The sequence below is a fragment of the Sorex araneus genome, chromosome 2 (genome assembly GCF_027595985.1).
Source record: "Sorex araneus isolate mSorAra2 chromosome 2, mSorAra2.pri, whole genome shotgun sequence".
Taxonomy (NCBI): Eukaryota; Metazoa; Chordata; class Mammalia; order Eulipotyphla; family Soricidae; genus Sorex; species Sorex araneus.
This window is the reverse complement of record NC_073303.1, coordinates 270,591,343-270,608,809: the sequence shown is the minus strand read 5'-3', so window position 1 is coordinate 270,608,809 and position 17,467 is coordinate 270,591,343. Positions and strand designations below refer to the sequence as shown.

At 40.8% G+C, this 17,467-nt stretch overlaps 1 protein-coding gene across 1 annotated transcript in view; it reads left to right on the top strand.

Annotated features, from left to right (window-relative positions):
• The window catches only part of LOC101537002 (phospholipid scramblase family member 5), a 32,506-nt gene extending 21,574 nt beyond the window's left edge, over positions 1-10,932 (top strand). Inside the window, exons 5-7 of the mRNA XM_004602922.2 lie at positions 1,764-1,925; positions 7,596-7,757; positions 10,894-10,932. Coding sequence (XP_004602979.1) covers positions 1,764-1,925; positions 7,596-7,757; positions 10,894-10,932 — 363 coding nt within the window. The remainder of the gene's footprint in view (positions 1-1,763; positions 1,926-7,595; positions 7,758-10,893) is intronic.
• The last annotated feature ends 6,535 nt before the right edge of the window (positions 10,933-17,467 follow it).

The following is a 17,467-nucleotide window of genomic DNA, read 5'->3' as shown; positions in this document are numbered from 1 at the left end:
AATGATTTTATTTTACTATATGATAGATTTTATCCTTGTAGTCCTATTACTATTACTATCATATATAGTATATCATCTATAATATAATTAAGTTGGTACTAAAGGGGTACTTACCCTTCTTATCCTGACATTTTTGAGCTGAAAAAATAAATTTAACTCTGTACACTGTTACTGGAGAGACTTGGTATAAAAAGTGTGCAGGTAACTTATCTATGGTTCCACACTAAGGAACCATCATAAATGAAACCTGATTTGGCTAAATTCATGTAAGTGTAAGTCTTTCTCTTGAGAATCTATGAGCAAGTAGTCTACTGGGCACAATGGAGAATAAATAGTAACATTGAAGATAGTTAATTATGGAAAGTCCTAACTATATATATAAGCTAATCTCCAGTTACTAATAGGGCCATATTAGTAATTGATGAGATTTATAAGATGCTTTTAAGTGTATAGCCCAAGAATTTCTATATTTCACTTAAGCTATTAAAGATAAAATATGCCCCCAAGATGTTTTTACATGGCTTGTTGAAATTTTCTGATAATTAATGTTTTACCTCACAGTAGCTCATTTTTATATAAAATTAAACATAAGAAGTATCTTTTGTTAATACCCACTAATATATTTTTAATTTGGTCAAGATATAGCCAATCACTTTAAAATTTATCACTGAACAAGTCTATGGAATTCTAAACACTCCTCTTGAAACACTTAAGCATATCCAAGAAAACTGCAGATATGTACTTAAGCTTAAAAAAAAGAGACCAAATTATATTATAGTAAGTTGGTTTGATTTAAAAGAAAAAAGAGATTGTGTTACTTGTATGCACTTCCAGATTATTTTATAGGAGACGATCTGGCTATATAAAATGTCAAAATAAAATAGAAAATAAAAAATCAGGGGAATAAAAGGTAATAGAGTAAAACACTAAACTTTCAAGATATAATTTCTAGTCTTCAACACTTTGGATGATGTGAAATAAAAATCCAATGGGCATGCGTAATCAATTCTATGAGAAGCATTTTGTACATAGAGATGCTCAAAGTCTGAAGGGAACAAAATGCACACTTTCTACCTGGTCAATGGGCTGGAGCGATAGCACAGTGGGTAGGGCGTTTGCCTTGCACGCGGCCAACCCGGGTTTGATTCCTCCGTCCCTCTCAGAGAGCCGGCAAGCTACTGAGAGTATCCCGCCTGCACAGCAGAGCCTGGCAAGCTACCTGTGGCATATTCGATATGCCAAAAACAGTAACAACAAGTCTCACAACGGAGACATGACTGGTGCCCGCTCGAGCCAATTGATAACAACGGGAGGACAGTGCTACAGTGCTACTACCTGGTCAGTGAGGCATCAAAACAGACTTGTGCTCTGAGCACAGTTCAGAGGACCAGATAGGTGGAAACCAGCGAAATGCTTGGACAGTTATTGCACGTGGCACCCGAGCAGCCCAGGAGAGTGTCTGGAGATTGGTTCTCTTTAGGAAAACGGAAGATGTCAGCTTTCTGTGCACAGTGACCAACATATAACTCCATGTTGAATCTTTGTGAATGTTTTTTAAAAAACATTGTTTTGCTTCCTCAGAAGGACATATTTAGACTTATCTATTGGATTTGAAATTAATTCCATACAGTATATTCTTTAGTAATAAAGTCCCATATCGTATATTCTTTAATATTCCCATACAGTATATTCTTTAGTATTAAAGTAAGAGTAAAATATGGTGATCCTTGAAATTCTTATACTGTCCTTATTTCTTCTTACAGTTAGAAATAGAAGCCCCTCCTGGTACGCTAGTTGCTTATGTTGCACAGAAGTGGGACCCCTTTCGGCCTAAATTCACAATCCAAAACGCTAACAGAGAAGATATTTTGAAAATTGTTGGTCCTTGTGCAACGTGTAGCTGTTTTGGCGATGTGGATTTTGAGGTATGATTGACAAAATCAAGAAAGTTTTTGGTTAAGTTCTCATTTTTTGCACATATTACAATTTTATATGTTCAAATGATTAAGTGTATAGAATATTTTATGTAGATTAGAATATATTTGTGAAATAATTTATGAAACCTATAATTGCATGCCAATATTAACTCAGAATTCCAGGACACAAAGCCCAAGAAGTCCTTTCAATCTACTGTACAATGTTGACCTGTGGGATTTTGAACTTAATGCACTCGTGCAGTAAAAAAATATATATTTTATTTACATAACTTTTTTTGCTTTTTGGGCCACACCCAGTGATGCTCAGGGGTTACTCCTGGACTTGAGCAATAGCACAGTGGGTAGGGCATTTGCCTTGCACGCTGCCGACCTGGGTTCGATTCCTCCATCCCTCTCAGAGAGCCAGGCAAGCTACTGAGAATATCCCGCCCACACGGCAGAGTCTAGCAAGCTACCCGTGGTTTATTCAGTATGCCAAAAACAGTAACAACAAGTCTCACAAATGGAGACATTACTGGTGCTCGCTCAAGCAAATTGAACAACGGGACAACTGCTACATAAAAAAATTATTATATTTGAATATAAATATGTATGTAATTTTATATGTGATTTATTTATGTTATCTTAAATAACCTAAATCTCATTTCCTCCCCCTCCAATGTTCTTAGTGGCAACATATTCCAATTTGGATCACAATTCAGAAGCTCACTTCATTAAAATATCAATAATTTAAATACTACAGTCACAAGCCTTGCCAATTTTGTTATCTCAATGCCATCTAATCTCATGAACACATTAGGGTATAGTGAATGTCAAAAGTTATAGGTAGTTGTCAATTCAACCAGGAGAAATATGAATAATCTTAATAGCTTCTCCTGAAAATATGTATTAGCAGAGAAAATGGTCTAATTAAAACTTTAAGGGCCAGGGAGAGAGTCCAATGGTCTGAGGTGTAAGCTTTTCTGGAGACCTAGGATCAATCCCCAGCACCATATGTCCCCCAATACTGAAAGGAGTAACCCATGAGAACCAAGCCTGCAGTAGCTCCTACAAACTGCTAAGAGGATGTGGCTGGAAAACCAAACAAATAAAGTTTCTGTTTTTCATTCATTCCTTCATTCACACATACTCCTAGTAGGACAATTTGCAGATTAGTAGGACACTATTTACCTACAATACAACGTACAGAGTTTCACAACATAATAGTCCCACTGCATAATTGGGCTCACCATACCACTTTTTCAATGATACCAGGACAATTTGTTTTAAATACAATTCTTCACTTAAGATAATATCACACATGAGCAGAAAAAAAATAAACAAAGCTAGGGACAAGGTAATCCCCAATGGAAACAATAGTGAGATATGGTCCCTCAAACTGTGCTCTGAGAATGCTGAAGGTGAGATAAGGGACTTAGGATAAGAGGACCCTGACCTTCCACTTATGGTGGGCAGGCTATCGCAGCAAATATACAATAATAATATCTGTACTGATGCAAAATAAATAAATTTAAAAAACACATAGGCACATGAAAGCAATCTCTGATAGAATACCTCCTACTAGCTATAGAAAATTCAAAGCACAGCTTGAACTAAGACTGTAATGGTAACTTCTCGTTAGTAGCTACTCTCAGGAAGCACCTTTCTCCTCTCGCCTCATTCTTGCCATCCTTTCCATATTATATTCCTAATTCTTCAGCTGTGGTGTCGGGGTTCAAATTTTAAAAATTTCATATGTGGTACTGGAGTTCAAATTTTGAAAATTAGAGAGCGAAAAGCTAGATATTTAGTCGCACTTCACTTTGTTGTAAAGAGTGGTGTTGGAATGATGGATGCACGGACCTGTTAATAACAGTATTATAGATTATGCTAGCTTAATAGAGGTGGGGAATATTTGACACAAAATATGTGAAGTTATGCAGAGAATTATGGCAACATTTGCAAAGTGAACTGTCCTAATCTCCCCTCATTTCAAACGGATTTGGCATAACTTCTCTAAAGGCAAAATATGAAACAAAGTCATATATTTTTTTGAGAACTTAGACATGAAAGTTTTCGTACCCATGGTAAAGAAAATTCGCATAAAACTTCCATTTTCTATTGAATAATTTTTAGTTTTTGAGATAGAAAAAAATTAGTTGACAAAAGTAAATGTAGACTTCTTCTACCTGAAAAAGACTAGAGTTGTTTGTCCTTTGATTAGTTGGATTTGTGATTTGGGGGCCATACCTGGTGATGCTCAGGGCTCTGTGGTCAGGGATCACTCGTGGTGTGTATAAGGCTGTATATAGGTCTGGAGATCAAATTAGGGTCAGCTGTATGCAAAGCCAACAACTTCACCCTATGCTATCTCTCTAGCCCAAGACTAGAAATTTTTAACTGTATTTTAATTTTCATCATCATCATCATCATCATCCCATTAATCATCGAATTTCTCAAGCAGTCTCAGTAACGTCTCCATTCATCTTAGCCCTGAGATTTTAGAAGCCTCTCTCTACTTGTCCTTTCCAATGGTGCCACATTGGAAGCTCTTTCAGGTTCAGGGTAATGAGACCCATCATTGTTACTGGTTTTGGCATATGAATATGCCAGGGGGAGTTTTCGAGGCTCTCCATGTGGGCAGGAAACTCTCGGTAGCTTGCCAGATTCTCCCAGAGGGAGAACTAGGTTATAAGATGTTGTGTGGCTGCTTCTGGGAGCTTGGTTTTATAGTTTCTGGATGTTGGCCGTTGGTGGGATTACACGGCACCGGAGGCAGTCCCTGGGTGTGACCGCCTGGCTACTGGAAAATGGGGAATCTGGGCAGAAGAGAGAGGCCCAGTCTCAATCCGAGCAGCCTTGGAGGTCTCAGCCCCGGGTCCCACATACCTGAGTTCCTCTGCTGGTTCCTTCATGCACAAGGCTCGTCCGAACGTGTGGAGAGGGGCCTTGAGTATGGCTGTGGCTAGGCTCCTGAAGTCTTCAGCTGTGGAAGCTTTGCTCGGGACGGGGAGGGAAACTGAAGCCCACCCCCTCCGAAGGGCCCCGGGGAAGACAGCCAGGCGTGGGGGCAAGAGACTCTCTTTTCTTAGTAAAGAAAATTTGCATTTTTAATGTTGACATCCATAGTTTCTTCTTTTATAAGGTGTGTATTTATTGAGATTCTGTGGCTTACAATATTCTTAATGGTTTCTCACACACAAAATTCTAACATCACACCCATCACCAGTTTATCCACCACCCTTCTCAAAAGACTCCTAAGCTTCACCCCACCACCAATTTAATTATGTGGGTAGTTCTCCCATTGAGTTGCCTTTAGACATTTGTTGCTACTACGTTGTAAATCTTTAAGTCCCACATATGAGATATCGTTCTGTATCTGTGCCTTTCCTTCCAATTTCACTCAGTGTGATACCTTCTAATTCCACCCATATTGCTGCAAATGGCAAGGTGTGATTCTTTCTTAGAGCTTCAGAGGATTCCATTCCAAGACAAGAGATTTTTGAGAATCTGAATTTAAATCTAAATTTCAGAATCAAAAATAAAAAACGAACCAGAGAATGAGTCTAAAGTGTCTGTATGGTACATTTGTGAATTTTAAAAATAGACTAAGTTAGGGGGCTGGAGCGATGGTACAGCAGGTAGGGCGTTTGCCTTGCACGCGGTCGACCAGGGTTCGAGTCCCAGCATCCCATATGGTCCCCCAGCACTGCCAGGAGGAATTCCTGAGTGCATGAGCCAGGAGTAACCCCTGTGCATCGCCGGGTGTGACCCAAAAAGCAAAAAAAAAAATAGACTAAGTTTTTATTTTATTTTTTTTATTTATTTTATTGAATCACCATGTGGAAAGTTACAAAGTTCTCAGGCTTATGTCTCAGTTACACAATGCTCAAACACCTGTCCCTTCACCAGTGCCCATATTCCACTACCAATAAAAACAAAAACAAAACAAAAAAACAGTATACATCCCACCCCTCACCCCCCAAATCCCCCCCGTGCGTGACTGATAATTTCACTTCCTTTTCTCTTTACCTTGATTACATTCGAGATTTCAACACAAAACTCACTATTGTTGTTGGAGTTTCAACACAGACTCACTATTTTTGTTGGAATTTATCCCCCAGGAATACAGCTCTATTGACAAGGAAATTTTTGAAAATAAGTTTTCCAGTGATGAGAATGAGGAGATAAAAAGTCGCAATACAATTTCTGTATTATAGTAATTAAGTTCAGGGAGATTTAAGTTGGAAAATGAATCATTTCCCTTCCTGGAACAGCATGTAGCAAAAGCTTAGTTCACAGTCTGCATACATGGTTGCAAGTGCTCGCTGGAACCCCAAGTCCTAAAGCTGTCTCTGGTTCCTGCTCGTTCCACATCCACGCGGCTGTGCAAAGGCATGGCCACCCGGGTCGAATCTCGGCCGGAGCCCAAGCTCCGGCCCCGGCCTGAGACTGCTCCGGTATCCCGCGGCTGTTTCCAGACTAGGTTTTTAAAGTGTGTCATTATCCCAAATGATTCATCCATAACGAATAATATGCAAATGGTCCATAATCATAAAATCTTTGCATTAAAAATTTTTGCGCTTACAAATTATATCAAAAGTTGCTTGCATTTCTTCTCAAGTCTACCTTAAAGATTTTTTTCTCTTCTTTACTGAAGCATTTTTTTCAGTTTGGCCATTTGTTTCCTTATGTACTAGGCATGAAATCAGGTTCAAACTTGGAACTTTTAGCTATTCCCTTTCACGACCGTTAGACTGTGTGTCTGCTGCCATCTAGTGGTGGCGTGAGCCTAATTGTTTATCGCAGTCACAGGCTCTGCATGAGTTGCTAAGAAGAGTTTGTGTTTGGGGTAGGGTTAAGATGGATTAGGATTCTTCATCGGAGAGATCTTCTGTGTGGGTCATCCCTGTTGAGGCTTCTGGACTCTTTTCTTCATCCACTCCTCATGGTGGGGATGTATGGTTTCTTCATGTCGCTGTGGGAGTATGGCGGTGGGACCCTCCAGTTCAACCCTCTCGCTGTGAGAAAGGATTCTGGATGTGTGCTAAAAGTAGACTATGGACCGAACATGATGGCCATTTAGTACCTGTATTGCAAGCCATATTGCCTCTCTCTGAGAGCCCGGCAAGCTACCGAGAGTATCGAGCCCGCACGGCAGAGCCTGGCAAGCTACCCGTGGCATATTGGATATGCCAAAAACAGTAACAATGAGTCTCACAATGAGAGACGTTACTGTGCCCTCTTGAACAAATCGATGAGCAACGGGATGACAGTGACAGTGACAGTGATTGCAAACCATAACACCCAAAAGGAGAGAGAGTAAAAGGGACAGAGGGGGGTGGGATGGTGGGAGGGATACAGGGAACATTGGTGGTGGAGAATGGGCACTGGTGGAGGGATGGGTGCTCGATCATTGTATGACTAAAACATAATCACAAGTTTGTAAGTCTGTAACTGTATCTCAAGATGATTCAACTTTTTAAAAAATGATGGATTAGAAAACTGTCAGAGAACAGGGTTCCTGGAGTGAACTGGAGGGCTAGATCTATAAACCTGTGGTCACATAAGCCAATCAAGATTGGTTCATGAATAGAGGACAAATAAAATAGCTTCCCTCAAGAGGTCAGCCGTCTGAGCCATGGAAAACCACCTGTTCCCCCACCCCACCTCCCGCAGGTGAGGACCATGAACGAGAAACTGACCATCGGCAAGATTTCCAAGTACTGGTCCGGCTTCGTGAACGGCGTCTTCACCAACGCCGACAACTTTGGGATCCACGTGCCCGCAGACCTGGACGTGACAGTCAAGGCCGCGATGATGGGCGCCTGTTTCCTCTTTGTAAGTAGGGAGGGGACCGCTCGCGCTGGCTGCTTTTCGTGTCTGATCTATGACGACCACATTGACGCCAGTTTTGAGCCCGGAAGCGGCGGGCGGGGGCGGGGGACAATACTTTTTAGAAATGCGCCAGTGCTCCTGGACCTTGCAGGGCTGTGCTCTGCCCATCCTGCCACAGTGTTCTTTCTCCAGCACTAGGACTTGCTCCAAGCTACCAGCCTGTCCTCCAAAACCAGGTCCCCCTGCACTTCCCATTCCAGTTTAGTGTTGGCTTATTTATTGTCCCTTGCACAGAAAAGCGCGTAAATGCAGATGTCCCCTTATCTATCCCGGGAAAGGGTCACTGCTTAGCAATTAGGAGTGCAGTGAGCTGGCTGACCGGAAAGGTTCACTGTGTTCTCTTGCACATTGGCATGGAGAGAGACACAAGAGATGGCAGAGGTGCAGGAGGAAGGGGCAGTGACAAGCATATCACGGCTCAGTACTTTCTCTCCGGCTCACAACCCCAATAGAAGCATTTTCTTTTTTGAGAGGGTGACATGGGGACAGGAGTCAGGCAATAGCTGGGCTGAAACCAAGGTCCTCTCTGCCTGCCTAGCCCCACCCAGAGCCCCCTCATTGCCTTCCACTCCCAAAGCTTCCCTAAAACTACTGTTTTTTATCAATAAACCTAGATTCTTTCCTTAGAGAGCCCAGCAAGCTACCGGGAGCATCCCGCCCGCACAGCAGAGCCTGGCAAGCTACCTGTGGCGTATTTGATATGCCAAAAACAGTAACGATGGGTCTCATTCCCTTGGTCCTGAAAGAGCCTCCAAGTTGGGAAGGACAAGTGGGGAGAGGCTGCTAGAATCTCAGGGCTGAGTGTAATGGAGACGTTACTGGTGCCCACTCAAGTAAATGGATGAACAATGGGATGACAGTGATACAGTGACAGTGATCTTCCTGGGCTGTAGAGATAGAAAGCTGGCAGGGAGAGATAATAAGCTGGCAGGGAGCTTGCCTGGAAAGCTGGGTGCTGGTTCCATCCCCGCCACCCATTCTGGTCCCCCAAGTCATGCAATGAGTGATCTGCTGAGTGCAGAGCTAGGAATAAGCCCTAAGCACTGCCAGGTGTGGCCAGCAAACAGAATAATCAAAATAAACAGAAATACCTCTAGTTTCTTCTCCTTTCATTTTTATTCTCAAGGCTTTAGGAGCATAAATTTTATGATTTATCCATGTAGACTGCTTTGGTGGAAGGAAATGGTTCTAAATATTCAGTCTTATCCAAATGCACTAGGGAAATACACTAAAAATAATTCCCTACTGACATCACTAATGATTATATGTGTGTATATACATTCATTAAAACATATATGCTCATGTATTATTAATATATATTTAATGCACATTTGTATTTCATTAGGATCTTTTTCTCCAGGAACTTAAGAGGAAATGTTTTAACTTCTGGGTTCCTTATCATTGGTAGCAAGGACAATTCAGAATGGCAGATTATTTTACTAAGTGGTCACATACACTTAAGTCAAGTTTTCATCCACAAACCAAACAACCCTACACAGCCGGTGAGATACCTGTGTCCTCAGTTCCCTATTTTCCTCTGTAGACTTGACAAGATTTTTCATAATGTTCTTCTCATCTTTCTCTCTTGTTTTGGTCATTCTCCACTTCGATTTCAGTCCCTCACACGCACCCGTGAGCATATGTAGACACACACGCACTTCACAGACTCTTGCCATGGGGCCAGAGATAAGTTTGGAAGGCTAGAACCCGTGCATTGCATGCTGCGGAGTCCCTGTTCCAATCTCCACCATCATGCAGTCCCCCAAACACTGCTTCTGGGAGTGGCTGCCGATCACTGCTACAGGTGACCCCAAAACACAGGGAATACACACTAACCAACACTTCAACATGCTCTGTATAATTACGCTTTTCAACTGTCCTTCATGATGAAGACAGATCACCTTTGACCTGTCCACTAACCAATCTTAGTAAGCAAGCTCATGTAAAAATACACAGTTACAATTCCCTGTGAACCATAAGTGGAAGATGGACTGATTTAGACTACGCTCAAATCACAGAAGAGAACTCAAGATACTAAATTCCCTTAGCTGGAAGCCTGCTTGATGAGCAGAGGGGAGAAGGCAGATGGAATAGAGAAGGGATCACTAAGAAAATGATGGCTGGAGGAACCAGTTGGGATGGGAGATGCATGCCGAAAGTAGATAATGGACCAAACATGATGACCTCTCAGTGTCTGTGTTGCAAGCTATAATGCCCAAAAGTAGAGAGAGAGTATGGGGAATATTGTCTGCCATAGAGGCAGGGGGAGGGTAGGAAAGGGGGGCTATACCCAGGATATTGGTGGTGGGGAATGTGCACTGGTGGAGGGATGGGTGTTTGATCATTGTGAGATTGTAACCCAAACATGAAAGCTTGTAACTATCTCACAGTGATTCATTAAAATTTTTTTTTAATTTTTAAAAATTATACTAAATTCCCTTAGTAATTACTTCCCTTACCATTTAGGAGAGAAACAGACCCGCTGAAAATATCTAACTCTCATTTCCAATGTTCCTTCCTTCCATAGCATAAAACACTTGCGTTTTTGCCTGCATTGCTTTTGAAACAATTTCTCATATTTATCACTAAAGTAAATGACATACTATGGTGTAAAATTCAAATCAAGTATTATATTTTTCATTTTTATGGCATCTCCATTTAATTACCTAGATGAAGTTCTGGTTTCCTGGGTTCTCTCAAGTGTAGATTTCAGCATAAACTAATTGAAGATCAACTGTCCACTAAGATATATCTGGATTTGTTCAAATAGAAGGTTTACTGAAACCTTTTTGCAAACACAGAATGCCTTAGAATAAATTCATCCAGTGTAAATCACCGCAAATATTGATTGAGAATACCAGGCTGATTCAGATAGATTTTCAAACGGCTTATCCTCTGAAAATGAAACATTTATGTTTTATGGATAAAAATGAAAAACATTCCAGCTTTTCTCCTATTGTTAAATCATGTATTGTTGGAACACTACTAGGATGTAAAACTGATTTATAAAGTCAGGTACTATTCAACTTCATTGTCGTCATTTCTGTAAGTTCATTCATATCCAGTATTTTATTTGTAGGATTTTATGTTTTTTGAACACTCACTGGCTGGATTATGATAAGCAAGATGACACATGCAATAAAATATGCAGAACATAGTTTGGTAAGTAAAAGGCAAACTTAAATGATCTCTTTCCCTTTGAAGATGCCTATATTTGACGCTGTCTAATTCATTTTCATCTTCTCCTAGAAATCCCATGGACTCTGGATTTCATTTCTGAATGGTTTGACTGTTCTATTATATTTTTTGTAACAAATGGTCTGTTATTATATTTATGAAAGCATAATGTAATAAAGCAACTATGGTTATAAATGCATGCGAGTTAAAGACAAGATTACTGGCCTTCACACAAAAGCTTTGAAATATGATTATTCTTTCCTTTTATCCTTTTGAAGTTATTGCATGGGTTGGCATGAAAGAGGGGAACTAAGGTTTGCAGCCTCACTGATGAAAATTCAATGTTTAGAGAACACTTTGAAGTTTCTCGGGTACTAAGTCTGGTTACTAATCAAGAGAAATGGAATTCTAAATTTTTTAAAATAATTAGTCTTTTTATTTTGATGATCAATCTGATTAATAAATCATAGAGAGGCATTTTTATTTATATTTTCAAAAACTGAAAGTTGATAAAGAAATTGTTTACAGATGAGTAGGAAAATAAATGAAATCAATTTTTGTCCAAAGTCACACTTACATCCTATAAGGAACCCAGTATGTTTGAAATACATGTTTTAAATTCATACACAAGGAAAAGGATTTTTTAAAGCACATAAACAGATGCTTTAATTAGTAGAAGCAGTGGTATTGAGCAAAAAGTTTATGTCTTTGAATAAAATTTCAGTCAAAATGGAATCTAGGGCTTTGAAAAATAGACAGTTCCAGAATTCAAAACCAAGCAAGTAAACAATGACAATCCTTAACCCACAAGACCAACAGGAAGTGAAGAACACAGCCATCAGGGAACTAATGCCTTCGACGTCAGCATTTTCAGTACTTACAGCCGACTAGGTGTCCACACTTCTCACACAAACAGAGCCAAAATTCATTTTTTATGAGTGACCATAATTGTTCCTTTTTCCAAATGGGGAAACAACTTCCTTTCCTTTCCACAACGCACACCCCATTTTAGAGCTACTTACTCTACAATTGTGCACGCTGTATCCGAACCCCCATCCACCGTTAGAGGCCTATCAAGACGTTTCAGACAACCCCCACATTCAGCAAAGGAAATATATACCCAGCTTTGGCTACTGGGTTAAATGTCTGGGATGAGGATTCCCACAGCATCTAGAGACATATGTGATAGATAAATTTTCAAAATTCCCCACAATGTCACTTTAGTTTTTCTAGGCTCTGGCGTAAGGACTCTAGGCTGTATCAGATGAAAAGGAAGAATCACAACTCAAGTGCCCCTTAGCATTTTTTGAAAGGCAGAAAGGTATTGGGGTCACACCCAGAGAGCTCAGTGGCTACCCCTGGCTCTGTGTCCAGGGGTCACTCCGGTGCTCCTTGAGGATCACAGAATGCCAGAGATGTAACTGGGTGCAAGACCAACCCTACCCCTCTGCTCCCATAATGTCTTTCGGGTGCTTTTCTTAGCATCCTTCATCCTTTCTTTCCACTTTATGCAAAGTGGAGTTTATATGCAGAAACTCTCCATGACCCCAGTCAACCTCAAGGTGCTACTGGTGGTGGGGGTGGGGTGTGAGTGAGGTCCAAGAGGCAAGGCACATGTCTTACGGATACATGAGGCATGACCCCCATGATCCAGCGCCAAACAGTGTGACCCTCACAAAAAGAGCTGAAGAAATCAATGGGTCAAAATTCCGCAGTGGAGCTCCACGGTTTAATCCCTAACCACCACAAAGAAAATAAGTTTGCTTCCTAATCAGAGCAAGTTTTCCTAGTCATGCAATCAGTCCTTTCAGGGATCTGGTCCCCCTGCACACGGGGGTGGGGTTAATGCCTGCATGAAAGGCGAGAGAAGACACGTGTGGAATTGACCTGCCTCCCCTCTAGCTCCTTCGTGTACAAAACTCCTCCACTGCTTTCTCTGGATCTCTTTAAGCTCCCCATTCAGGCCTTGGTCCCAGCGAAGGGTACACTACGATCCCTCCCTCCACCAGAATCTATCTATAGAGATTTACTCCAGTGTGGAGGGCAGAAGGTACTTATCAACCCATCTGGAGAAAAGGAGCATGTGTGAGGCTGATTTTTTTTTTTTTGCTTTTTTGGTTGGGTCACACCTGGCGAGGCACAGGGGTTACTCCTGGCTTGACACTCAGGAATTACTCCTGGCAGTGCTCAGGGGACCATATGGGATGCTGGGAATCGAACCTGGGTCAGCCACATGCAAGGCAAATGCCCTACCCGCTGTGCTATTGTTCCAGCCCCTTGTGAGGCTGATTCTTATCAACTCACCATGTGGAGGAAAATCATAGACTGTTTCCCATGGTAAAACACGCCCAGTGCAGTGCTTCATGGGAATTCCTGGGGAGAGGTGCAGGGTATGGAGAGGGTTAGCAACACAAAAGGGAAAAGGAGAAAATCAGGTCGAGTGCAAGAGGCCCTCAGTGAGCCAAGCTTTTCCCTTCCCTGAATTCCTGCTCCAAATCCCTACTTCCCAAAGATGATGCTTCTTTTAATATCTCCTCACCCTTTATTCTGACTTTTCCAGTGAAAGGCAATTGAGACCACATAAGCAGCCCTGGGACTTTCAAAGTAAAGCGTGAAGGAAACAAAGATCCATTCATAAATGCCACATTTGATGTGATGTACTGCTCTGGATTGCTAAACATATATTATATATATATATATATATATATATATATATTAGATCTCTGTCACTGTCACTGTCATCCCATTGCTCATTGATTTGCTCGAGTGGGCACCAGTAATGTCTCCATTTTGAGACTTGTTACTGTTTTTGGTATATCAAATACGCTATGGATAGCTTGCCAGGCTCTGCCGTGCGGGCGAGACACTCTGAGCAGCTTGCCAGGCTCTTTGAGAGGGGCGGAGGAATCAAACTCGGGTCGGCCACGTGCAAGGCAAATGCCCTACCGCTGTGCTATCGCTCCAGCCCATTAGACCTCTATAAAATATAAAATGTATTATATCTCTATAAAATACATAACTTATATTATATAAATACATAAATGTATATTATACATAGATATAATATATTTTATACAATAATATATTTATAATATATCTACTATATGATTTACATGTGATACTTTATAACTCATATATAATATATCATATATTATAATATATCATGATACTTTATAACTCATAAATATCATATACATTTAATATTAAATATTAAATTATATTTAAATAAACCCTAAGTGCCATTAAAAATCCACATCCAGTGTAGACTCACAAAAGGTGAGCATCCTTCCTAGAAGACAACAGTCATCTTCAGGTTGGCTGAACTGAAATATCTGCCCCAGAGGCTGGGGAGTAACTCATGAATGGAGCTTATGCCTCTCGAGACCCTAGGTCTGGTCCCTGGTACTCCCCTCTCCCCAACAATAACAAAAATTTCTGTGACAAGACAACATCTGCTCAGCCAATTTGGAATATCCACGCAAAAGACCTCATATGTTTATCTTATTAAGAACTGATTTCTGAAATTAATGTTTCATAGGCTATCAATACTATACAATGTCGGGGGGTTGTCTTTACACGACTGCATGGGTACAACTCATTCCACCTACCCCCCAGAGATCTCTTTTAAGACAACAAAGGCAGATGTTGGAGAGATCATCTAACAGGTAAGCGCTTGCCTCACCTCTGTTTGATCCCCAGCACCAAGTGTGGGTCCCTGGACACCACCAAGAGTGATCACTAAGCAACAGAGCCAGGAATGAGTCCTGACCACGGCTGAGACTGGTCCCAGAAAACAAAAGCAAATCACCAAAGGTCAGGGAAGAGGCTCCAAGGACTCATGTCCAATGTCTCGCATTCGTTCCCGGCACCACAGGGTCCCAGGGTACTTACCAGCATGACCCACAAAGCCAACGTAAATAGCAATAAAATCAACCAATGAAACATACTGCCATAGGCAAGCAGCAATACCAAAACACTTTTTAAAAAATCAAGAACTGAAATTCTAAATGTACGAAACTTGACTTTTCTTCTTGGTTGTGTTCTCCTGCTGCACTTTCTAAGTCACCCACTCCACGGGGAACTGTTCTCACTCCCTCTACTGTCACTGTGACTTGGCAATTGTGTTTTCAAGTCCATCATTTTTGGAAGCTGTTTGAGGGTTTCCCTTTAGACTCTGATGAAAGACATAATGCACGTCAGTGAACACAAAAAATCCAGCAGTGACTCATGTGCCCACAACTTGGCTAGAACAGGAATTTGGCAGAACCCAAGGCTGGAGGTAGACGGAAGGCTTTCCTAGGTAGACCAGTTGCTCCAGTTTCTATAATCTCTAAAATGGGGATTCTGTGACTGGAACGCCAGCTGCCTGCATCCACCCAGAGCCCCAGGCTACGTTGTCAGTCCCCACACTGGAGCAGGGCTGGACAGGTACCCACAGGCATCCTTAGTACAAGGGGTGCTGGGTCAGTCCTTGCATCCGGGCTTCCTGTTCCTTGATGGTTATCTGTTCATGTGCTCTCATTGTTCTGCTCCCCATTGTTCCACTCCTGAGAAAAATCTTCCCACATCGCTCTGGTCCTTCTCCACTTGGCTGCCGTCCTCGTGTCATAGAGGTTAGGGTTTCCGGGAACCCCACCCCGCCCCTCACTATGGGACCTTATTTATTTACAACTGTTCCTAATACCGCTTGTGTAGACTATGTTCCTCCTGGCTTCTGCTTCCCCCCAAGGCCTTCCTTGCTTAACCATTTAGTTGAAAAAGGAAATGCATGAGCAGGTGAGTCTTGTGAGTCAGCTCTCCCTGAAGTTGCCAGCATGTCTGTGAATGTTAAACGGTGTCTCCATCTCAAGTGGTCTAATTTGACACGACTATTTAAACTCAAAAGTTAAAAGTTCACAGCACTTCCCTGTCTCCAAGAAAAAAAATTTTCTATGCCAGAGGTTCATCACAATATATGTATAATAAAATATGAATTTGGGTGCAGTTATCAGATAAATTATATAAATCTTGATTCGTAACAAGTCTTACAATGGAGACATTACTGGTGCCCGCTCGAGCAAATTGGTGAGCAACGGGATGACAGTGATACAGTGATCATACTTTTGAAGAAAATAATTGCTATATATGAAGTGAAAGCAGGAAAGTCAATTTATCAAGGGTCTGAGTCTCATTTTCTTAAAAGTACAAATTCCAGGCTGGAGAGATAGTTCATGAGAACAACATAAATATTTCTATATGTATAACTACTTAATCATGTAATGGTGTTGCTCTTACACATTTTACTGGGATATAATCAGACACATGTGAGAGTTTTGTCACCAGAACACTTATTTCTCACAATTTAAATATACCTAATAAGGTTTGAAGCTACAGTTTAGGCTATACCTTGCAAGCAGGGTTCGATCGCCAGAACCTCATATGGTTCCCTGAGCACCAACCAAGACTAATTCCTGAATACAGAGCCAGGAGTAAGCCCTGGGAAAAGCCAGGTGGCCCCCAAAAACCAAAATAATAATAATAATAATTTATCCTATTAGCCTAAAGAATAAATTAGAATTTCAGTATTCTGTGAATATAGTTTGGAATATGTTAGGTAAGTCAATAAATAAGATTTATACCCCTTAAAAGTCACTGTATTTAAGTTATCACACAAGAATACAGGTTTCTACACAATTATATGAAATGTGTAGAAGTGTGACAAAATAAATACAATCAATTCATGCTATGTTATGAAATTGAGTACATTATTTGCAAATGAAATCCATTTACCATCTGAACAAACAAACCTGCAAAGAATGTCAAAACCAAGAATTTCTTCTGCAAAGTATTGAAAAGGTCAAGATTAGAAACTTTTATTCTTCAAATTGATTAATTTAGTTGGGACCTGGGGGTCCTCATCTTGCATGCTTTGAGGGGCATCTCCTACCTCAATGTCTAGATTGTAGGAACAGTTTCAAAGATTGAACTCACACTTCCTGCACACAAAGCATGTATATGACCAGCTGTTGAGTGATTTCTCTGGCCCAGAGTTTTTCGATTTTACATATTCATCAGATATTGACTAACTCTGAGTACTGAGTTAGTGGCAGTAATGCTCTTATCTCCTAAAATTATGGTATCCACTGACCTCTTGTCACTCTTCTCAGTGTTGATTTCTGGGTGACTTGAGTCTAGGTGGTCCAAGTGAGTGGAAATTGATTAGAGAAAAAGACAAATAGAAAACAGGCCACATAGAGTGTAATTTGGTAATTGAAATTTTGCTTATTGATGTCATTGACTATATGGAAGTCACATAGTCAATAATTCAGATTGATATATTGCATACTTATTATAATGACTTTTTGAAGTGTTAAAAGCACTATTGACCTGTCATGAGTTTTTGTTTATAATGTTTTACTTGGTTTCATAGAAATTGAATATTCATAAAGAAATAAAACACGTGCTTAGCCTCTGATGCAAAACCAAGTGTTTGTACT